The sequence below is a fragment of the Pithys albifrons genome, chromosome 2 (assembly GCF_047495875.1).
Source record: "Pithys albifrons albifrons isolate INPA30051 chromosome 2, PitAlb_v1, whole genome shotgun sequence".
Classification (NCBI taxonomy): domain Eukaryota; kingdom Metazoa; phylum Chordata; class Aves; order Passeriformes; family Thamnophilidae; genus Pithys; species Pithys albifrons.
Window position 1 is genome coordinate 65,006,456 of NC_092459.1, and position 25,449 is coordinate 65,031,904.

General features: G+C 40.3%; 1 protein-coding gene across 1 annotated transcript in view; it reads right to left on the minus strand.

Annotated features, from left to right (window-relative positions):
* The window catches only part of MTHFD1L (methylenetetrahydrofolate dehydrogenase (NADP+ dependent) 1 like), a 162,225-nt gene that overhangs the window by 35,733 nt on the left and 101,043 nt on the right, over nucleotides 1-25,449 (minus strand). Inside the window, exons 25-26 of the mRNA XM_071549323.1 lie at nucleotides 14,094-14,201; nucleotides 12,325-12,477 (exon numbers count right to left, since the gene is read on the minus strand). Coding sequence (XP_071405424.1) covers nucleotides 12,325-12,477; nucleotides 14,094-14,201 — 261 coding nt within the window. The remainder of the gene's footprint in view (nucleotides 1-12,324; nucleotides 12,478-14,093; nucleotides 14,202-25,449) is intronic.

Here is a 25,449-nt window from a genome sequence, read left to right on the forward strand (position 1 = left end):
TGCCCAGGGAAGTGGTAGAGTCATAGTCCCTGGAGGTGTTTAAGGAAAGACTGGATGTGGTACTTAGTGCCATGGTCTAGTTGGCAAGGTAGTGTTAGGTCATAGGTTGAACTCAATGATCTCAGAGAGGACTTTTTCAACCTACCTGATTGTGTGATTTTGTGAGAAGAGTAAAAAGATAGGAGAGCAGGAGCACTGCAAAAGCCCTTTCAAGCAGGCATGTATCTCGTACTGTAGTAACACTCTTGGAAACCTGAAATTGGATCTGGGCCAAACCCATGAGCTGGATGGTGAGAAAAATCTGCAGGACAGCTTTCTGAACAACCACTGGCTGAATGAAGCCTGGAAATACTTGTGAGGGAACGCCTGTGAGCAGGGAATCCAGGCATTTATAATCTCATAATATGAACAGTATTACATGTAAGGTACCCAACTCCACAAGTTTTTTTTCCCCCCCAGCAAAATACCACAGACCCGTGTATTTTGAGTTACTTCATGGACCAAATAAAAGTAAAAGTCACAGCTTTTGTACAGTTTTCTTGACAAAATCTTAGATTAGCACTTCATTTTTGAGCAGTGGCAGTTTTTGAGAGCTGTGCAAAAGCAGTAACTACTGAGAAGCAAAGGGCAGGTGTTGCAAATGCAATTGAGGACAAACAACTTGGTGATACCACCTATGTGATGTTTACTACTTCTTTTTTTGGCACTTTTGGGGGCATATTTGCCACACTGTGATATGAATAGCATTGCCTAAAATTAAAAAAAAAAACATAATACAAATGAACACCACTGAGATTCAACACTGTCCTTCTGGGAAGCAACTTTTAGGTTACAGTGTGAGTACAACAGCCTCAGGTGTTCCCCAGGACACTTCTCCAGCAGCACTTTTGCTCATCACAGCAGACTGAAAATAAGGATCAAGGAGCCAAGAACAAAATCTAAGTGGTGTTGAATTTCATGCTGTTTTGTGAAAGAGGTAAATGAAGACTAAAATGAAGTCAGGAGATTTTTTTTCACTCATGTAAATGAAACTTACAAAAGACTAGAAAGAATACAACAGATTTCTACAGGTGACAAATTGTCATAATTCTTCCGGACTCAGTCTACTGGTTGGTTTTATTGAGTAAGCAAGTAACAAAAACAGATTGTCTCAGCACAAGAGTTTACTGATGATTTACTAAAAGGCAAACACATTATCCACATTCCTCTGCTGCTTTCATTCATGGTATGCTTATTTGATTGCAACACTGAAACTAGAAGGCTGCCTCAAGACACTCCCAAAATTCAGTATTGCAGGGTGTCAGCCTGCTAGGTGCCTGACTACATAAAAAAGGTTTGCTAACTCAGTAAGAGGTATTGCTAGATACAATCCCTTCACATGCAACAATACAGGTTTCTCATTGACACATATCCAATCTTCCTTCATAGACCGCTTTTGATTATAAAACCAGAATTTAAAGGGAATCAGAACAAGATTTTATGAAGATTTCAGGGGATATAAATGGCATTTTTGTGTGATCACAAAGCTCCATATGTTTAATAATTGATGTGTTGGTTGCTAAATGATGATTAAAACTAAGTATCTTTATGCTATTTTGTATGTTTGTAGAAACAAGAACCAGTTGATTTGGACCCAACCATCCTTTTAAAATTGTTCCTAGAGACAGGTAGTCTCCAATTAAAAAAAGTGAAATAAAAGGCTGTTAAAGTGACATTGAAAAATAGCCCCTGAGTGGCTGTGCAGAAAAGGAAACCATGACCCAATTACCTAATTCTCATTACTTTTCCTGAAAGCATGTACGCTGAAGTTAGATTTAGACTCAAAGTCTTCAGAGCATTGCTAAGCTTTAAGTAGGATAGCCTGTGTAGAACTTTAACATTTCTAAAATAATTTTTCCCAATTGCAACATTCCTATTCATGACTGAATAGCTCATTCTGAACTTCTTCTTGTCACTGTCTGTTCTTATTAAGCCCAAAGCCCAGGTCCTTAAGTTGTCTAAAGAAACATGATTATTAAAGAAAGATGCTGTGGTCAGGCACTCCAGCCTAAAATATCATGCAATTATGGAATTTTATAATCAGAAAATCCAGAGTCCCTAGAGATAAACTGTTTAGCCTACAACTAGGTCCAAACTTTGACTTGGTTTAAAAAAACATTATTAAAAATGTTAAACCAGTTAAAGAGAATGTTCCATTTATATCAGGCATTTTTATATGACTTCAAGCAAAAGCTGAATGTTCAGCTGCCAGGCACTAAACTGTAAAGTATAAAGCATTGGTACAGCTAGCATGGAATTACCATCCACTGGATAGTTACAGAGGTAAGATATTAAAATGCTTCAAAGAAGCCAAACTTTGCTATAAAAGTGAAAATCCACCCATCTTATGCCACATATCAGATCTTTTGCAGCTGACCCAGTCTGCACCACTATTCAATGTGTTTCATTGGGAATACTCCCCTGACACAACTTCAGGCCACTACCTCGGGTCCTGTCACCCACTGGTCACCACAGTGAAGAGATCAGTGCCTGCCCCTCCTCTTCCTCTCATGAGGAAGTTTTAACTGCAATGAGGTCTCCCCTCATTCTCCAGGCTGAACAGACCAAGTGACCTCACCGGCTACTCATCTGCTTTCTCCTCAAGGTCCTTCTCTATCCTCGTAGCCCTGCTTTGGATGCTCTTTAATAATAGCTTTATATCCTTTACTTGAGGTGAGGCTGAGGGGGTCCAAAGGTAATGCTCTATTCATAATATTTCATAGTTTCAGAAGTGAAGAAAGTTTGTTCTTTTCAAAGTTAACTCCATTACCACTTATCAAAGGCAAAAGTCAGTATGCCAGCATTTGAACCTTTTGGGTGTTTCTTTTTAAAATAAGGACACGAGGAATATCTCAGGAAATACTTTAGGATTTTTGGGTGGGTGGAGCAGTGGAGGAGTAGCAGCATAACTTTATCTTTTAGCATTGTTCATAGAATGTAGGTCAGCCTACTCCAATGGAAATACCCCACGCTGATTTTTCACGTTCTTAGACATAAACATCTCATGATTTCGCAGGCCAGGAAATCATGAATTTTACTCGTGGTCCTGTCCCAGATTTGTCAGGGGGACCTTACTGTTTGCATCTCTGAACTCCTTATTTTAAAAAAAACATGTCAAAACTTTGTCTAGCAAATTACAAACACAAAGTAATAGCATTTACATGTTGAGTATTAGATCTTTGACAAAGTCCATGTCACAATGTAATAAATTATAGAAGCTCAGTTTTAAATTTCTCAGTAAATGCTATTTTGTGCATAATAAATGCAGGATGCATTTATTTAAATATAAAACATTTTGGAAAATGCCCTTCCTTCTTTATAAAAGCTATTTGTTAACTAATAGTAGACATATTTTACTATGTAAAAGTATAACCTATTTTTAACCTCACATTTTCATACAAAGTTTATGGAGAAAATACTTAAAAAAAGGAAATCAGAGTCCATTTCCTGTTTTAACATGGATAATCCCCTGACCAGAAGGCACAAATATTCATTCCTCTTTAATGTTAATTAGCACACTATTCATTCTATATTTCCCAATTTAGTGAAAGAAAGCATGTTGCTGGGAGCATTATTAAGTTCAAAACATCTTTCACCTTATTTATCCAGAACTCAATAAAACTGTTCGGTCACAGACTTGCAGCCTCCAGCTAAGTTCCTCCTATTAGCCTTAAATCATTTTTAGAGTTGCAATAACAGTAAGTTGCCAAACTCAACTATACAGCTATCTACATCTGTTAGATAGTTTGTCTTACTGGGCAGTTTGGGAAAATTTCAGTTACTTGATCCAAATTGTAAAGTTTTTTTGCTCCTTACCAAGGAATCAATACTTTTAAAATCTGCAAATCGGCATTTGAAAAATACATCTGTAAGAATGTTGAAGGGACAATGTATTTTTTTAAGTGAACATTAGATAGCCTCTCAAAAAATTTGCATATAGACAGAAGTTTTAAAAAGGTAACTGTTGCTTCCATAGTGAATGGCTTAATCTCTGAATTTCCCATTTGAATAATGAGAAACCTTTTCAGAAACTGCAATTTCTTCAACTGAAGAAGTTCATCAGGCTGAACAAAGAAAAATGGGGAGTGGGAAACATAATTTCATTTTATCCCTATATGGAGGAACAGCAGAAAGCTGGAAGTGACAGACAATGGCTGCTGTTACCAAGCTGAACCATGACAGGCAGTGGTGATACCCACCCTGTCCCAATGACATCAGATTCAGTTCCACCACTGGCAGCATCAGCCTCTTTATATAGCAAGTCGTCCAAAATATCATGAAAGGGGGAAGTAAGAACTTGGCTGCCCTTTCTAATGCTCGAGTCTGCCCATCTTCTGTATAGATAGTACAATCAAAATATGAACTCTTAGAGCTGTTGTTTCAAGATCTTCTGTAAACTGATTTCTGAGCTCTTCACATTTGATCGAAGTCCACATAGGCTGATTAACTGAATAAGCTCTTAATCAAACCCATTTACTTGCTCTGAACACACAGCAGGGGTGTTAACCAGCACAATCTGAGCTGTAGGCTAGGATGTGGTGGGCAGGCAGCACTGCTGCACCATGAGGTGCAGCATTCACCCATCTGCTTCCCTCTTTGCCCTGGATAACAGCCAGCAAGGCATTCACTAACTGCTCATTGCATGTGCCTACATTCCCACTGCAGCATCCCTATTTCTTGTCTGAAGTCATGCATAAAATCTAAGGGCAGTTCAAAATTGGTGCTGGCTTCTGTCCAAATTGCACTTTGCACTTTTAACTAAAATCTTTGTTAGTAGCAAGTCCCATGCAAATAGGCTAATGTACACCATTCAAAGAGCCCCGCTCTTCATATGGAATATCAGTCTTTTGATTTTTGACTTTCTTAACTGATGCAGCCACATCCATTCTCAGCTGGGATCATGGATTGTAAATCAGAGACAAGGGAATGAAGCAGACATACCCAAGCCAGTTATCATCACAGTTAGGTCTCACTGGAGAAAATGGCAAGGATCTTAATGACTCCCAGACTCTCTGAAAGCCTTGAGCAAAGGACACTTTCACAGAGGTGCCCCCTTTGGCTACATGCACGCTATAGATGATTCTCATTTTATTTGCCTATGCTAACGCATCTGCAAGTCTAAGACAGCTGCACTGAGTTCATTACATACAACTTCTTAGGTCTGATGAGGGCAAGACATTAACAACCACACTGGAGAAAACTGTTGCAGAGCATAATGAGTTATCATTGTTCCAGCGCCGTTTAAACTTGTCCGCACTAGCCAGGCACTACCGTTGATCAATGAATCCATACTGCCTGAGCTGATGTGTCAAGTCAGCTATCTTAACTGAAAACATGTGCTCAAGCACTTGTGATCTAGGCATACTAGTCTGAGAAATTTCTCTGCAGCAGCTCTAACGCACCATACTTTCCACAGAGAAAGCATGGCTAACCTCTACAAGCAAAGCAAAGGAGGTTAGGTAAAATTCCCACAAGGGGTGGGAGACCATCAAAATGCATTTTCAGGGTATCAGTCTGATAATTTTTCTGAATAAAGTGAGAGTTTAAAATCACTTTTTGTACTTGCAAATGAGCGACTCTTTTAAGGGACCTATTCAGATAAACTATTTTAAGTTACCAGTGATATTTTTAAGAGCTTGAACAAAACGTTACATTTCTATAGATATATTTAAGAAACATGTATTTGGAAAAGATGACCAAGAAAACGTGACTGATACAAGAAATACACTAGATACATTTTTGTCACTAAAAGGTTCATTTTCCTTAGAGCCAAACTGAAATATTTGCATAGAAAAAAAGCCTTGTCTGATAAGGCTTAAAATGTGGTAAGATGGGAAAATCACATGGACACTCTGTACAAAGGAATAATTTTACAAGAGTCATTGTTTATAATGGAGGTCATAGTCAGAAAAAAAATCTCATCTAATCTAAACATGAAATAGCTTACCAAACCACCGGGTCTATTTTCTTCTCTGATATGTTGTCTAACAATTTCATCCTGCCCCAAAACAACAACTCTTCAACTATTGAGTTTGCTGAAATAACACACACACCCCTACAAATCTTCGTTTTTCTTCTCAATAGAAAACAAAGCAAAGCTATTAATTCAGTTCTCTAACTACACGTGCTAGCCCTCAAGGACTGAAAGGTTACATTGAAGAAAGCATTAATAATTTGCAAATTCATTTTGCTGACACAGCCAGCAATGGGACCTGGTCTTTCATTCAGAAAAGGCAATATATGGTCCATTATTACGATGCAGGTTAAATAATGCTGACTAGCAAAGAGCAGTCAGGAAAGACAGCATGAACTGTACAGACTCTAAGTAAGTGCCTTTCCCTCATTATCTGCCAAGATATTTCTAAATGCCAGAGGAGGAAGAGAGGCTGAGTTTTTTCTTGGTTTTTTGTAGGTATTTTTTTTAGGTTATAAACAGGCATTTTACCATATGTCTGTGTCACAGCTATGGCATGGAGGTACAATGATCTGAAGCAGCAAAGTATATTTACTCTGTATTTCCAACAAGCACTGGCTTATCCATATCAGTTTAAAAGAGATAAAGTAAACAGCAAATGCACAGACCACATGGAAATTTCCGACTATCATTTAAATACATTCCTTTCTATGCACTTTAAAAAGTTACAGAAATGATAATGTTTTCAAGCCAGCTAAATTCTACTCTTTTTCTCTTCAATTTAAAAAAATCCTTAGTCATCTGCAAGGCATGTTCTGCTCTTCTGTAACTACACCATTACTCCCACAACTTCTTCCTGGCCAGATCTTAGGCCATGTCATTGTTTTAACTAATGCTTTTGGAACATCTTCAAATCTCTTTTACCCTTGTGACTTCTACTTCAGTGCCCTCTTTGAGTTCTCCACGTACATCTTGGATATGTCTTCAAATAATTTCACAAGTATCTCCTCCCATTGGTATAACTTTCAGTTTAACTTCTTTTCCTCTTCAGCCTATCCCATCTTTCCAATCTTCTTCATAATCTTCTGTTCCCATCTTCTCATCACAAATGGCCATAGTCATCCTTGAATCTTAACAGCTCATAATCCACACACCTGGGATATTTTCAAAATCTACCACATACCCCTTTCCACTATAATCTACAACTTTTTTCTCATCCCTTCAGTTAAATCATTCACTTAGGACTATTTTTGCCTCATCTGCAGAGATCCAACCCAGTACTATCACAACCACATCACACAATCTGAAAGGGTCCACAAGTAGTTTTCTTGTTATTAAATTAACCATCTCTCAGCCTTTAGCTTTTAAACACAATAAACTGAAGATGCCTTTCCTCACCTTCGCTTCCAGCTATTGATCTTACCTATTTGCTCACCCCTGGCCCATCAACCCTACACTGAATAATTTATCAGCCTTCCACCAAGTGTAACATCATTCAGCGTTTCCACATGTGCATACCTGGGCACTGTACCAGGAATGATGCACCCTATGCAATTCAGAAAGTCTCTCTTCCTCCTTCCCAAGAAGTATTTCACCTACTGTAATAAATAATGTAATAAACTCCCTGAAAGGAGGTTGTAGCCAGGTGGGTATTGGTTTGTTCTCCCAGACACCAGCAATGAGACAAGAGGACACAGTCTTAGCTGCACCAGGAGTGGTTCAGCTTGGACATTAGGTAAAATTTCTTCACAGAACGAGTGATTGGGCAGTGGAATGGGCTGTCCAGGGATGTGGTGGACTCACCATCCCTGGAGGTGTTTAAGAAATGACTGAATGTGGCACTTGGTGCCATGGTCTAGTAGACAAGGTGGTGTTAGGTCATAGGTTGGACTTGATGATCTCAGAGATCTTTTCCAACCTACCAGATTGTGTGATTCTGTGAAATACAAAGGCACATCATCTAACAGAGCACAGTGTGGGCCTTTTATTTTCCACTGCCATTTTTCAGTTTGGAACTAAACAATTGTAAACTACTTTTCTATGTGAGTTTGACTTCATGGCTTTCCCTTTCTCTTACTGCTTACACACATTGCAGTTATCTCAAAATCAGCCTGCAGAGACTGTGAGCACCAAGTTTTTACAACCAGCTGTTCTGAGGGCTACTACAGCACAGCAACTATACAATACCAAAGGCAGATGCCAAATGCCAAGGACATTTTTTGGACTTAGAGACAACAGAATACCTAGCAGAGCATTACTTCTGTGTAAACAATATAACATAGAATTGTAAGCTAAATGCTTTACAAGGCAAACATAAATGTCGCCATCATTTATGTCTTTGAAACCTCAACCTGTGTGACAAAGCTCATCAGGATGATTTGGGACATCTACCAATAATTATTCATCTCTCCCATAAAAGCATCTGAGAAAAGTGACAAAATGACAGTTCAGAGACAACCTGGGCCTCATGCAGCACTGGAAAACTGAAATTTCACTTCAAGTGGCCTGGACTCCAGCTTATATTCAATAGAAACTCTCAAAACTTGTTAAGCTCTTAAACATCAAGAAGGAAGAAAATCAGTCAACAGGCAACAATACTTTCCTTCTGAAAGTATTCATAAAAATACTTACTTTCAAGGTCTTTTCCCTCTTACAATATTCAGGTAATATTTTGACAGGACAGTCCTGGTTCCCACCCACAAGTGAATTAGGGCTTTATTGCTCCTATACACTGATTTCAAACTGTACTGGGTCACCCCAAGAGGTCCTTCCCAGGGGATTTAGTTTCAGCACTAGTTCCAGAGACTTAAACTTCTTTCTCTATGGGGAGAAAAATATTTCTGTAATAGGATGACCTTTCTTCAGATTTGTTGATATCTGAAGGATGTAAGTGCATTGTGAGAATTTGGAAGCTGGCATAACTCCAAAGGCTCCACATATTTTCAAAGTGACCTGGCCTGTAATTTTAACCCATTAAAATGAAAGTGCACGACTGGAAAAGCATAGTATGTATTTAAAAATCTCAGTGTGGTTCAAACACAGATTTATTACCTGCACCAGTGATTTGGTAACATGACAAAAGCAAAAGACAACAGGTTTTACTTCTATGACCTTCCTGCATTCTTGCAACTCACATGAAATAGAACAATGGAAACATGGTAGAATGTGAGAAAGCACAACACTGCTATGACTTTTTGGGTGGGGGTGGAGAGAAACATGCATACTACAAAAATCTAATAATCCTCCACCCAAGCATTGCTAGTGAATGACCTCACTGGTTTCCGACATATACTCCAGCAGCTTTCCTGCCATCATTCTGTTAAGCCAAGCAATGATGTCAAGAGTCCACCTGTGAGAGTGATGTAGCCCTCTGGGTCATGGTCACAGAGAACTTGGATAAAAGCTGTGCCAGTGTTAATTAAATACACCTCTTGTTTCACTGTTGATTTCCTCTGATAAAGCTCAGCTCATTTTTCCTGGAAAGACTTCCATGCTTTAATGGAACCAGAGCCAACCATAACACAAACCAAATATTGCTTAGAGAATATGAAGACAACATGTTAAATATTTAGTTTTGAAAAAATAAAATCACGGCCTATCAGTGCTGGGGTAAATACAAATCTCATTACTTTACACATTCCAGTACAAGGTTAGACTACAAATACTAGTTACTGCAGGTAGTTTATTATCTTTTGGCAGTACTTATCTCTCTAATTTGTAGTGCTCTTCCCAAATAAATAGGAGCAGAATTCTAACAACCTGCTTTACTGATAAATTCTGCTAGGTTAGAGTGTGAGAAGCTCATCCAGTACAATTATGCTTTGAGAATGGAGTTTGACATTTAATTAGCATCAGAATTATCACTACAATTTTAATGAAAAATAGGACTTTTTCTCCCATCAGAAAGGTCTGAGCTGAAAGAAGGTTCTAAGCAGCTTAGGTATTAAGGAACCTCTTCCTTTAATACAATTAGCCAGCACATAATCAAAGGAAAAAAATGTATGCTGCTCCTTCTCTTTTTTCCTATAGAAAGAAATCTAATCCACTGTCACGATTAGATGCTTTCACCATATGCTGTCACCAGGATTTCTGTAATCCCTCTACTCATAGCATCTGACTCCCAGCCACTTTAAACCTTCAGGACATGCCCTTTTATACTTGCTTGGTTCTTGGAGACATTTTCAGATAGTAAGAGAATTGTCAAAGGAAGGATCTCAGTTTTGAAACCTGACATCAAAAATATTCTGTCTTGAACAACTTAAAAAGTAGCACTAACCCTAGGACTTAGTTGCTGACAAGAATGCACACAAGAAATCTGAAGGTGGCAAATTAGAAAAGTGATCTCAAAAGTAGTGGCACAATGATGTTATGAGAGTTTGTTTCATGATGATCAGAACTCTCAAATCTGAAAGTCAGCAAGTTGGACCTCTTGCCATAAATGTAGTCCTAAAGAAAGAATTGAATGGTAAAGATGTTAGGAATACATTCATATTCATCCATTCATTCATTCTGATTTGTAGCAATTGTAATAGTTCCAAGAAGTGTTCTGTCCTACATTTCTGAGTATTAGCAATATCTTCCAAACAACCAAAGATTGATGTCTATTTACATTTTTAGCTCTTGGAGATCTTATGTTTATACAGTACCCCACCCTACAAACTCTCTTGGAATACATAACACTCAGAGTATACTGCCTACCCAATGCAGGATATGGGAGAAGTTCCATGGCTAGTACTGTCTCTCGCCCAAGTAAGGCTAACTTACTTGCATATACTTTTTACAATCTTATCAAATAAGAAATCCCCTATATAAAATGTCCTTCATAAGAACGCTATTTTTTGGTTCTAGACAGAAACAGAAAATGACAGGCAATCCTTGAACTGGTTTCGTCAATACTGCTCCTACAGACAGCTTCTATAGATTTATGACACTGAATTGCAGCTAGTTCATAGTGAAGCATTCAGAGTGTGACTCATTTAGAAAGCTCAACCCAAGAATATTTCACTCTGATATTCTACAGAATAGCTCCCTCATGAATTTGAATTAGTTGTTGCCCATTATTCACATGCGCTCCTTTTCAAAACTTTATGACACACAACTTACAGAGCAAACTTGAATCCAGGCCATGAAGGAGATACTAGAACTTCTGACAAATTTTATCCTGTCACCAGTAATTGGAATTTAGTCTTACACAATCCAAATACACAGCTGCACTCTTGCTTCTGGTGGATGCGCATAATGTGGTCATGCAGAAGGAAAGCATATCCCCAAGTCCAGTGAGTTAAAGTGACACAGTTTCCTGAACTCCAGGAACCCTCCTGGTCAGAAAGTACTTCCTTCCTTTTTTTAAACACTTGATTGTTTCAGAGGGAATTTTAAACAATAGATTAGAAACTTTCAACCTTTTCTAAGTGTACTGCTACACAAGGAAATCAGGCTATGCTCTGGGAAGATGAGATAACATTGGAAGAGCACTCTTTCCGGAAATGCAATGGCTTTTGCATCCCTTCTCTAGCACCATGCCATGAATCAGCTACATGTAAGTAATGACTCTAGCTATGAGATGTCAGATGCAGTTCAATTGCTGTTTGGGTTAAGATGTGTGTGGTTGTCAGAAGGCATGAGCTAACTAACTTCTCAGCTATTTCGATAAGGTCTGTTAGGGCCTGTTAGGAAAGTATGAGGAGTGTCTTAATCTGAGGCTGTACTTTTAAGGACAGATAGGAAGAAAGGATGATGACTGTCTCTTTTTAGCAACTCATTGTTTAAATCTCTAAAAAAAGAGAAAGAATGTGCTACTACTTCTGCATTTACAAAGCTACCCCGTTCCACCATAACAGTTTTACAGAACCCATTGTGATATTCACAGGGACTGCAAAGAGATGAGGCTCATCAGCTGAAAAGCAGTCATTTTAATCATATGCTTTTCTCCAACACAATCCCTTTCATCAATATATATTACAGTGGTCAGTAATGATGGATGAAGGATTTAACCTTTAGAAAAAAATCTTACAACTAGTTATTTACAGGTTGCAATTTGAACAAGAAAAGGCAATGGACATGTAAATTCATTTTTTCTGCAGCATTAGGGTGCCTAAGTATCCTAGACTAACCAAAAAACAACAGAAACAAAAACAACAGCAAGAGCCATTCTCTCAGACCCTGTAGTCAAAGCTCTTATATCATATTGCATTTTGCTCATTCTCTTTTCCTGTTAACATAGAACTACAAGAAGTTTGAGGATAAGATTATTATACAAAAACAAGAACTCACCTGGTTCTAACACATTATTTTTAGAAGCAAACAGGAAATGCATTTCCTTGTCAAGCTGGGTCAAAGGGGATTGATGGAGCTGAACACTTTGCACTCACCGTTCCTACCAAAGGATAGATGAATCCAGCTCCAATACTGGCTCGTACATCACTAATTGGCAAAATGAAACCAGTGGGAACACCCTTCCTCTCAGGCTGATGGGAAAGTGATAGGTGAGTTTTTGCCATACAAATGGGAAGATTTCCAAATCCCTGACAAAAAAGGGAGAGAAAAGAAAAAGGTTTTAAAAATTACAGTAAAGGCACATTATGTTTTTGTTTTGTTAATTGGTATCTTCTTGAAACCCTAAAATCCACATTAAGACAGTTAACCTCAGCTTCATTACAGCCATTATCTCAGAAATGGACCGAACACTGTAACTCATACGCTTTTCTCTCTTAGCTCAGACCTCTGTCTTTAGAGACTTGGCTGTAGGGATCCTCATCTTTTAGAGTGGGTTCTCAATCTGCATGTAGGTGCCAAAGTTGCCTATGCATCAGTTAAAGTGTGCTGTTTTCAGAAAGGGTGCACAACAGGTACCATACTGAGCAGGAAACCTATACCAACTTCATAAAACTCTAGTATGGCAGTTCCCTCTGGCCTCTAATGACCTACTTAGACACCTACTTGAAGGAATAAACACAGATGACTTATGATGTTTTCCTTTGTTCTTAAACAAGAGGACAAACTGCATGATGTGATGGCATCCACTTCACTAATGAGAATGAAGCAGATATTGAAAATGTGGTACAAAATCAGGGAAATTCCCTCAGCAGCTCCCTGCCTTGATTAATCTTGAGTCAGGCACCTTCCACTCTTCAGCTCAATTCCTTGACAAACAGAGCCGGTTCAAAAGGCCGGGAGAAGAGGTTGCAGTGCAGGGAATTGTCTCTGCAGCCAAGTGATGACATTCCTTTAATGACATTATGAAAATATTTCCTAATACTACTAACATTTAGACTAAAATATGTATTCGAGAATCACAGCAGGAAAAGATAAAGACAAGAATTATTTTGCTTTAAGTACACTAATTAATATTCTTTTCCATCTAGAAAAATTAAATTAATTCTCAGGAAGTTTGCATTATAGGGAAGATGGCTATACTTCTGCCTGTCTGACCAAGGTGCTGAAGTACACTTGGGATTTTTTTCCATGACACATTGTCCATAGTTTCTACTTTCTGACAGAAAGGCTCCAGCCATGTTTATGTCCAGAAGCCATTCCACTACAGAAAACATATTCACCTCTTCATATGGTTTCCAAACTTCTCAAACTGTAACAAAGCTCACTCCCACATGCTTTAGGATCAGAGATGTATTTCACCTTCTAATATTCATAAGTCCTTGAAAATAATATTAACAGAAAGAAAAGATTTTACAAGTATTGGGAGCTTTGTTATTAACGTTCACAGCTGTTCATAGGTCTTTCTGTGTTTGCAAACTCTTTTTTGCAGGTACAAATGAACACTGATATGCTAAAACTGGTTACATTTGCTAGCTGCAACTTCTGCAGATATGCAGATGTCCCACTGAAGACAGCAACCCAAAATTATCCCACTGCATAGAAAGGACTGCTTCATGAACAACCTCAGAAATATTTTGAATGCTGTTCATCTATCACAGGAGATAGCTTTCAAGGTTAAAACCATTCTGTTCTATCTAATCTCAACCAATCCATACTGACCTCCACAGTTTAGTACCATGAGTAAGCTCATACCTTTTAGCAAAGCCTGATTTAACACTCCAATCTGGGAACACTTCACACCCTATGGTTTCCTAAGACTCTCATTCAGCAGATATCTGACAGCATAATTCCTCGGTGTTCTTACCTGCCGGGTGTAACGATCAACTTGCGACTGCGCAACAGGAGACAACTCTATATCCTGAGCTCCATACACCTTCTGAGCAATGATCCTTATTTTTTCAACAATAGGAAGCTGCAGAGACAAGGAAACAATATAAGGATGAACATTAGCCAAGAGAAACTAGGATCTTGTTTGCAAAGTGAGATACCTGAATCTCTCATTTAGATTTATTTTTGTTAAACAGGCTTGCTAAAGCAAAAAACGCAGTAACAGGCACTAGTGATGGATATGATATTCAGCTACAGGTACATGAGTTATAACCATGATTTCAGCTACTCCATCATTTAGAAGCTGCACAATTAGTGCATTACAGAGTTGACAACAGGAGCTTATGCCCTTCCCTACAGTGGGGGAAGAAAATTACTGCCATGCAGTTTTACGACTCAAGAGCTAACCCACTCTGCAGATAAGAGAAAGCAAGGTCTACTGGGTTAACAGGAATCACTACACAAAAAAATTAATTTCAGAATAAAGATGACCCACACAATAAGTGGACAAAGCAAGGTAGCAGGCAGCCAGGGAAGGCTCCTCTGAGAAGTGGGAAATCGTAGCAGAAAATTCCTGACCTATCACTGCTTCTTTGATTGTGATTTTTTTTTAAATTATTATTATTCTCACCTCTTATCCTTCCTAACACAGAGATTTTGAATTGTAACTTTGATACTGTAAAGCAATTTGGACACTTGAATAAATAAAAAAAAATATGAAAACATTCTAGGATTCACTTTGAAACTTCAAGTCACTAAGTTCAATCTGAGTCTTCAAGAGTATTCATATATGATACTCAGCTCAAACTGAACACATGTTCTGCCTCATGGCTTCTCTTTGAAGACAGATGCAGAGTCTCACATTCAGTCTGTTAGGAATCATTTAACAGATTTTCAGCAAACAGTTTTTTGGGGTCAGATCAGACATTTAGTTTTTGTGCCATCATTTTTGTGTATTTAGAGTAAACAACTTTCTCCTTTTTCTCTCTCCTTGTGTTTTGAATGACTTTGGAGACGGCAACTGTTGACTCCTATAGCCTATTTTAAACTAGCCATCCTCTTTCACTTCTTTCAATAGGAACAGGATGATGGAGAAAGGATCATACCACCAGTTCAGCTACTACAGTGCTGACTACATATTTAATTAACAACACATGTATAAGAAGTGCTGAATAGAATCTAAAGAGATACCACTTGGGGAAGAAGACTTGGTACTCTCAAGTAATACAAAAAGCACCAGAACGCAAAACAGAAGTATTTAATTTAATTCTAACAAAAGTAAGACAGTAATTTGTGAGTAATGAACTTTATCTCCTGCATTTATATGAAGTTCCACAGTTAATCGCATTTTTGCAAGGCCTGTCTAGAAATAATGGATTTTCTGCCCTGTCTAGAAGTAATGGATTTTCTGCAAAGATATATCAGTTGAAGGGTTTGTGTCAGACAAATCTTTTTGTATTTATGACTGAATTTTAGAAAAATTCAAGTTTACATTAAAAAAGGACTTCAGTAATAGAGACACGACAAGAAAAGAAGCTCACCAGACTTTCAAGTAGTTTAAACATAAGGCAGTTAAAAGCTACTAAGGCTGCAATCAAGTCCCCCCTCAGATCTGAAATTTCAAAGAGAGGTTTAAAGAAGTTCCACAAGACACTTTCTGAATGTGTTCACTATGTGACTATTGCACCTTAATTGGGTGGAATAATGTCACATTCCTGACTTCAGGCTTTTTACAGGAATCCAATCAGTGCAAAAAAGTCCAGCCAGGATTGGAGATAATGCATTGTAAATATCCTGGATATCATTCCTGGCAGCAGTAAGCTGAATGGAATACTTAGTGTCATGGATAGTTATCACATGATGAAATTTCTATCAGGGTGATTACTAAATATGTTCATATCCATGGCAGTTTTGAACATAGTGAGAGAAATGCAAAACAAGTCTGTTAATTAATTTGCCTTTTGGGTGCTTTTTGGTTACAGTCAAGGACTAACAGGGACGGCAAATGGAAAGGTAAAAGGAATTCCACTCCCTGTTGACAGTAGGCCAGCATCAAAACTAACAGCCTTCTGTTTAAACCTCAGTAAATTCATTGAGATGGAGATGTATATTTAGATTTAACTTGCATTTGTGTCAAAATACTTCAACCTAATTTGACAGCAGTATAATTACTGCGCCTTCAGCCCCCTTCCAATGACCATAGCTGTATTTTCCAAACGAAACCCAGCAAGGCTCTGGCTAACATCAGAGGAAACTGCTTTAATGACAGTGGTGGCATTCTGTTCCTCCCGGGATGTGTGCAGGGCTTTGCATGACTGAGACTGAGCCTGAGCTGGACAGTCAAACTATAACCCTATGGATTTATGGTTTGGGTTTTTGTTTGCTTGTTGGTAGTGTTGTTTTGCTTGTTGTTGTTTTTAAGCCATAATTTCAAATACTTTTCAGGTCAGTACCCACATTTCAAATTTTGCAAACATAACCTCAGAAGAATCACCACTGGGGAAGGAGTTGTGGGAGTGTGAATGGCAAACTAAAGTGGTTTGCTGAGACTGCCACACGTTTTTGCAATGCATGCGCAAACAAGCAGGTGAGGAAACGTGCATGGTGTCAGGGGAGAGTTTGAGCCCATTTAATCTCAAAACATAAGCAAGACAAGTCCTAGCTGAGTCAAATTCAGACAGAAACCAGCAGGGAGGCACAGATGCACTGTACACATTAACACAGTCCATGCACATGCACACTCTCAGACATGCTTCCTTCCTGAAGTTTCAGGAGTAGGGAAAGGAGTACACTACATCATACTAAGGATCCACCTGATTCCTAGTATTTAGTGCAACTTTTAAGGCGTTATCTATTTAAAATCAGTGTAACAGCTAATTTCAAGCTAATTTCTGCTGTCACAGAAACATGGTGGGATGAATCACATGACTGGAGTGCTGCTATGGGGGGCTACAAGCTCTTCAGAAAAGACAGGCAGGGAAGGAGAGGTGGAGGGGTGGCTTTATATGTTAGAGAGTCTCTTGACTCTGTTGAAGTTGAGGTCAGCAGTGACAAGGTTGAGTGCCTGTGGGCCAGAATCAGGGGCAAGGCCAACAAGGCTGACACCCTTGTGGGTGTCTGTTACAGACCGCCCAACCAGGATGATGAAGGGGATGAATTATTCTACAAGCAGCTGGCAGATGTCTCAAAATCTCCAGCCCTTGTTCTTGTGGGTGACTTTAACCTGCCAGATATCTGCTGGGAGCTTCATAGTGCAGAGAAGAGGCAGTCAAGGAGGTTCCTGGAGTGTGTAGAGGACAATTTCCTTCATCAACTGATAAATGAGCCTACGAGGGGGAAGGCCCTGCTAGACCTACTGTTTACAAACAGAGAGGGGCTGGTAGATGATGTAGTGGTTGGAGGCCGCCTGGGGCATAGTGACCATGAAATAATAGAATTTTCAGTCCTCAGGGATGTAAGGAGAGCCACCATTAAAACCTCTACCTTGGACTTCCGGAGAGCAGATTTTGGCCTATTCAAAGAACTGATTCAGAGCATACCCTGCGAAACAACCCTTAAAGGCAAGGGGGTCCAGGAGGGATGGACATGTTTTAAGAGGGAGATTTTGAATGCACAGCAACAGGCTGTCCCAGTGTGCCGAAAGGCCAGACGGAGGGGAAGACGGCCAGCTTGGTTAAATAGGGAGATTCTGCAAGAAATCAGGGATAAAAAGAAAGTTTACAGACTATGGAAAAAAGGGCTGGCTACTTACGAAAAATTTACAGATAGAGCTAGGTCATGCAGGAAAAAAATTAGGGAAAGAAATATGGAATTTGAAGTAAATTTGGCTATTTCAGTTAGGGAAAACAAAAAGTCCTTCTTTAAATACATTAATAACAAAAGGAGGGGCAAGGAAAACCTCCATTCTCTGTTGGACTTGGAGGGAAATATAGTTAAGGAAGATGAGGAGAAGGCTGAGGTACTTAACACCTACTTTGCCTCAGTTTTCACCAGTAAGACAGGTGGCCCTCAAGACAACTGGCCTCTGGAGCTGGTGGACAGGGAGAGGGAACTGAATACCCCTCCTGTATTCCAGGAGGAAACAGTGACCGACTTACTGAGCCAGCTGGATCCTAACAAGTCTATGGGACCAGATGGGATCCATCCCAGGGTGATGAAGGAGCTGGCAGAAGAGCTTGCCAAACCGCTCTCCATCATCTTCCAACAGTCCTGGCTCTCTGGGAGGTCCCAGATGATTGGAGGTTGGCCAATGTCACCCCAATCCACAAAAAGGGCTGCAAGCAGGACCCTGGCAACTACAGGCCTGTCAGCCTGACCTCCGTGCCTGGCAGGGTTATGGAGCAGATCATCCTGAGTGCAATCACACAGCACCTTCAGGGTGGACAAGGGATTAGACCCAGCCAGCATGGGTTTAGGAGGGGCAGGTCCTGTTTGACCAACCTGATCTCTTTCTACGATCAGGTGACCCACCTGGTGGGTGAGGGGAAGGCTGTGGATGTGGTCTATCTGGACTTCAGCAAGGCCTTTGACACTGTCTCCCATAATATACTCCTGGAAAAGCTGGTAGCCCATGGCCTGGACAAGTGTACCCTCTCCTGGATTAAGAGCTGGCTGGAAGGTCGGGCCCAGAGAGTGCTGGTGAACGGAGCTGCATCCAGCTGGCGGCCAGTCACCAGTGGTGTTCCCCAGGGGTCTGTATTGGGTCCAGTCCTGTTTAACATCTTTATTGATGATTTAGATGAGGGGATTGAGTCCATCATCAGCAAATTTGCTGATGACACCAAGTTGGGAGGGAGTGTTGACCTGCTGGAAGGCAGGAGGGCTCTGCAGAGGGACCTGGATAGACTTGAGAGATGGGGTGATTCCAATGGGATGAAGTTCAACAAGGCCAAGTGCCGGGTCCTGCACTTTGGCCACAACAACCCCCTGCAGCGCTACAGGCTGGGCACAGAGTGGCTGGAGAGCAGCCAGGCAGAAAGGGACCTTGGAGTACTAATTGACAGGAAGCTCAACATGAGTCAACAGTGTGCCCAGGTGGCCAAGAAGGCCAATGGGATCCTGGCCTGTATCAAAAATAGTGTGGCCAGCAGGACCAGGGAAGTGATCCTTCCCCTGTACTCTGCATTGGTGAGGCCACACCTTGAGTACTGTGTTCAGTTCTGGGCCCCTCAGTTCAGAAAGGATATTGAGATGCTGGAGCGGATCCAGAGAAGAGCAACAAGGCTGGTGAAGGGACTGGAGCACAAGTCCTATGGGGAGAGGCTGAGGGAGCTGGGGTTGTTTAGCCTGGAGAAGAGGAGGCTCAGAGGTGACCTCATCACTGTCTATAACTACCTGAAGGGAAGTTCTAGCCAGGTGGGGGCTGGTCTCTTCTCCCAGGCACTCAGCAATAGGACAAGGGGGCACGGGCTTAAGCTCTGCCAGGGGAAATTTAAGTTGGATATCAGAAAAAAATTCTTTCCAGAGAGAGTAATCAGGCATTGGAATGGGCTGCCCGGAGAGGTGGTGGATTCACCATCCCTGGAGATTTTTAAACACAGATTGGACGTGGCGCTGGGTGCCATGATCTAGTAAATGGACTAGAGTTGGACCAAGGGTTGGACTCGATGATCTTGGAGGTCTTTTCCAACCCAATCGATTCTTTGATTCTATGGAAAGGTTTCCTGTGTTTCAGGTATCAAGTAATACTGCTGAGAAACTTCACTTTAATTTAAAGAAGTCTTTTTCAAAGAAAAAAACACCTAGTGCTTTACATGAGAAATAACAATTCACTTTGCTTAAAAGTGACATAATGGCATTTACCAGAAAATTTCTATTAATTCAAGAAACATTTTACATATATGCCACAGAAGGAGCCTGGATATTTACAAGACACTTGTAGGAAGAGTTCTTACTTTTTCTTATCTGGCCTTTAAAGGCAAGTTTACCTTTGAGTTTTCAACAAAACTTGATTATTCAGCACTTCACTACTGAAATACTTTCACTGATGGGCAAAGGCATTTGGTGTATGTACTAACAATGCTAATTCCCACGGAGAAGTGTTTCATTGAAGTCGAAGGGGCATATCTCAGATACTTAAAAGAAACGCCTTTCGTGGTTTAGGCATGGCACTCCCCATTCAGAGCTCCCAGTGAGACTCTCCAAACTACACACTGCTCTCTTGCTCCTCTGTTTTCCCCTCACCCTCCCAGCTGTGGTGGGATGGAGAGGAGAATTGGAGATGCAAAAGGCAAAGATCATGGGTCAAGATAAGAACAATTTACTGGAAACAGCAATGAGATGAAAAAATAAACAGTAACAGCAACAACAGTACTGACAGAGGATACAAGGAAAGAAATTATTCACATGGAAAAAACCTCCAATAACAGACAAAACTGGATGACTCCTTCTGCCACATTTGCGCCACATTTACATGACCAGACTGGAGCCCCTTCTGCCCAGAAGAGACTCCCTTTCTCCCACCCTTGGCAATTATGTGAGACAGTATAGAACAACCCCTGGCTGCTAGCCACGCTCCTTCTAGCTGCTGCAAGAATTAATGCTGTCCTGGACAGACCCAGGACAACATCTCTCATTTTTTTTGTCTGAGAATCTGAGAATTTCTTACAATTGCCTAGGAAAATTCCTGAACCAGTTGTTCATTTTCACTTGCAAACTCCAGTGTGGCACCCTTAGCTATGCTGATGCAACTATTTGAAGGTCATCTGTAAAGCAGCCTTAATGAAAGGAGGATGAAAAGATGCATCTGAATACTGAGTGTCGATACACCCTTATGAACATCAACTTGATTCCACAGCAACTCTGCTACCTGGATAGCTAGGATGAGAATGAAATTTATAAAATGTCCAGAGTGTCAAAGGCATGAGAGATTTAGGATCAGCAAGAAAAGCTCTTCCTCTTTTCATTTCCCTCAGGTAAGGTTGTGAATGTTACACAATTAAGTACATTTAGCAGAAGAACAGGTGACAGATAGACAAGAGATAGTATGGATTTAGATAAAACCTTTTACAGACATGCAACTCTGTCTTGGTACTAATGCTGAAGGAATTATGGTAGCTTCAGAAAATTCATTCTAAATTGAATTTTAGCTTCTTGAGAAAACGGTAACACAAAATATCCAATGTAAATTTACAATGAGCATGAGAAGGTGCTACAGGGCCACACGATATAAGTATCTGCCGACAATTCAGTAGCTTTGAGGTTTCCCTCAGAAACAACCAATCTCATCAGCCCTGCCAGAGACAATGTGCATTTGTGGAGTCTCACACATTTAGAGCTACCAAAGCCATATGCTTCTTCTGAGGCAAGCACAAGCACACGTGCTTGTCGAGGCTGCCAAGCACCTACACCATAAACAGGATTATCTCCTTGGCTAAAGCATAAGAAGTGCTAAAGCACAAGTGCACAAACTGCTTTCATAAAAACAGTATCTGTGCATCTGTAAATTTCATTACTTGATAGAGAATGATTAAACCACATCAGCACTGATAAAAAGGAGAGCCTGTTATTTCCAAGACTGAATTGATCACCTAAGATGAAACCACACCAGTGTTGTCATCTCAACAGCCCATCTCACACGCAAGACATGGTATTAGTGTAAATTGGTGCCATTTATTATACAATCTTATTTCTTCCAATGCTATCAACAGCAATGTTTTTCCCCAAAACGTAATTGTATAGTGTTTCATTTCTGCTAGCCTTTCCTCACATTTCCTTCGCTCTTCATCTCTCGCATCAGCTATAACAGCAGATTTCAGATTGTCATTTTTCCACATAGGGATTGATGAGGGTTTCCATGGTCAGCAGACCAGCTTCAACAGACCTTCCATCATCCTCCTTTCCTCTGCTGTTCACACTCACCCATCTGCCCAGTGCAACTGAGAGGGTAGTACCACTGTTTGTGCAGCTGCACATACCATAAAAAGTGATCCAGGATAAAACATAACCTTGGAAAAAATACCTGTTGCAGCCCATATCAGTTAACATATTCAGTTTACTATGTAGGCAAAGCCAGTATAAAGCAGGGAGAATTGCTCTGTTCAAATCTGATCACTGAAATGTACCAGCAGAAACAGTGACTTGGGACATGGATACACACCTTGGCACAGTCTTGTTGCCGTATGTCAATATTAAGTGAAACAAAACCGCAGTAAGTCTCCAGTCATACTACATTTCATAGGTTGCAGTTAAGCCACACTACCAGAAGTGCTAGTGTTATCTAGTCTAAACTGAACACTGCAAGTGAATGCCCACGAGTGTGGGCACTGTCTGAAAGGATGCCTTCACAGTTACACAACATATATATTTACAACTACTATATTCTCTGACAAAAATTCAGATTCTGTTGAAAAAAAACATGTGTTTAACCAGAGAATACACAAAAACCACTATTCACTTGTAACTTACACATTTTATACTTCAGGTACTTAAAAAATTCACTTTAGTGTCACTGCCTATTTTTAACTCTGAGAGCACTAGTTTAATGATAAGGTAACAACCTCTGGGCTTATTGTTACTAAGCTGCATGTGTTCTAACAGAAGTTCTAAAAATAATTCAAAATTCAAGGCAGTGGCACTTTTTAAAAAATTTTAACTTAGGCATTCACTGAAAGCAATAAAAAAGAATCACTGGTTGGCTAAATGAAACAGTATGCAGACATCACTCACTCCTCTTCTTGGGAAGGGTGCCAAATGAAAACATTATGGGAGTATGGCTGAAGGTGCTGTGTGGGGTGGCAGAGTGCAGTGCTAAAACAATAGCTGACGCTGCACATTTGAACTCCTACTACTAGCTTTTCCCTTGGATAAAATAAAAACGCATTTATTAAAGTATCTGTATATTCTGGTTCCAGAAGATCTGTGGCTGACAAAAGGATTTTCAAGTCTTTAGCACTCCTCTTCCTTTGTTGGCACAGGACAAGAGTTTGTTTTGTGGAAAAGCATATTCAGTCAAGTTAAACAGTTTACGAATCAACACCTAAGCCTTAGAGATTCATTTTCCATTTCCCCAACTTTGAAACCCCAGCTGTGTCTAAGAAAATTGCTTCATGCAAAGAACAGGGAAATAATGAAAACAAACATAAAAGTGCAGTGCCGTCAAAAGCCTATATCCACAAATAAAGAGATGGAGTGGAAGAAAGATAGCTTCCAACTCAAGAACACCAAATTCAGGGAAAGAAGTGTCCAGACTCCACTGAAATCTCTTTGATGGGAATGAGAAGAGTGGGTGGTACAACCCTATGGAATTCCTCTTTAATGTGGCTTCATCGCTAGATGGCTTACTAGCAGTGGAGGGGAGGGGGGAAATAATTTAAAGACTAGCATACCCTGAAGGGCAGCACAGCCTTCATTTCAAGATGAGAAATGAGCTCCATCAATTATTGGGAATAGTTTCAGTAAGGAGCATACATGATTTTATTTATTCCTACCCCAGCAGTGCTTAAGGACTTTCCATTAGGTCCACACACAACTGACCTCTGTGCTGTATAAGAACAACACAAAAGCTATTTGCCTCCTAGGCAAACAAGCAGAAGTGTGTTCGGCTGATGTGACAGCAGACACATGATGGATGGCTTTCATGGCTTAGACACTCTGTGGTGTTAGTGGAAGAAACAGAAAATACTCCTGACACCCCCCTGCACTGCCCATTCAATCACTGGGATTGAAAAGATGACAAGTTTACAAACTATGAGAAACCCTCTGCCTTAGGTCATTCCCCAGGAGGTCAGCATCCTCAAACCCAGGCCCCATGAGCCCTTCTTGATTGTGTCTTCCTCTTCAAGTGGCTCCTCCTCTCCTAGTACATACACCAAGGAGCCTTCTTCATTGATAGGACTCTTCCTCCTTCATTACTCACAGCTCATTCTTGCTACTGGAGACCATCACCAGAGGGTGGAAGAGAAAATAATGCACAGAGAACTGCTGCTGGCAGAGTTTTCTCTGTTTCAATGCTACCCTTAGGCCCCTCTGAGTGACCCATTGTCTGTGACAGCTGAAGCGAAGAACTGGAAGAAATGAGACAAGTGACAGCCCACACCATATTGCCACAGCACAACAGAAGCAGGGGTAGCCAAAACTGTGGGCTCAGATGCTCCAGATTTGCCCAAGCTATTATTATGCTCCCAGCAGGGAAAGAAAAACACCAGTGCTGAGGCTGCTAACTGCTTGAATGCCTCCCTGAGAAGTGCTGCTCCTCAACCTCATTCCCAGTGGACAGTCACAAGCTGAGAAAGCTTGCCCTTGTTCTGCAGGCTGGCCAGGCAATACACTGTACTCAGACAAAATATTTGTGCAATCAACTTTCACAGTATAACCTGGAAGCATTTTCATTTATCATGATATTACCTAAAGGCACAGCACTGTCAAAAAAAGGTGTCATCTGACAAACTCGGAAGATTGGAACAACCCCTTCTCCTCCCTTCTATTTGTGACCTTTACACTCTCCAAATTAGTTTTTCAATGCAGTATAAATCATGTGATTTGAGGTTCTTCAAAAATGTTTGTCAGGTTATCATGTCATTCTTTCAAGAGGACAATGCTAACTTGCTAACCAGCCAGACATGCTGATCCTGCCTCATGACATATGTTTATCCTTCTCCTCTCCTCTGTCTCCTGAGTGATAGCCCACTGTACTACAGCTGCCTTGCAGGAGGGGACAATATACCTCTTAAAAACCTTATGTCTGCCTTCTTTCAGACCTGTTTACTGCCCCAAGTTGAGGAGGACTGCCGTAAATCAAGGGTGAGTTCACCACAGGAGAAGAGAGAAGACCAAGATAGTGAAAGAAGGCAGGTTTCTCAAGAGGTATGCATACTCTGGCCAAGAACAGGCACTGAAGCCAGGAAAACTTGGGAATGGGATGCGTGTGTTTCCATCCTTTCTTTTCCTCCCCCCAGTTATCTAAACTTACTTTTAATGGGTCAGTCAACTTTATTTTGAGTAATAGCTTTCTTCTGCAACTTAAAGATCCATACTTCAAGAAAAGTGAACCCAGAAGGGAAGTCAACAGTGATAAGAGGATTGATATTTTGATAGTTTCCATATGTAGCAAGAATATATGTTAAAATAAACCACCACAGATTATTTCATAGAGAGTTCAGGAGGCCTTTAAAACAAACCCATCCTTCAAGCACTGAAGGAAAATACTCTGCCAAGAAAACAACTCAAGAGTAAATTAAGAGAGGTTATTGTGCAGAGGGGACAAAAATCCGTACTAAACCCACACAATACTGCAGTGTTTATTTCAACTACTGCCAGTAATCTTTTAAACTATGTTATAAATTCTGGAGTTATTATATGAAAACCCATCCTTGCTCCTGAACTACCTCCTCCCC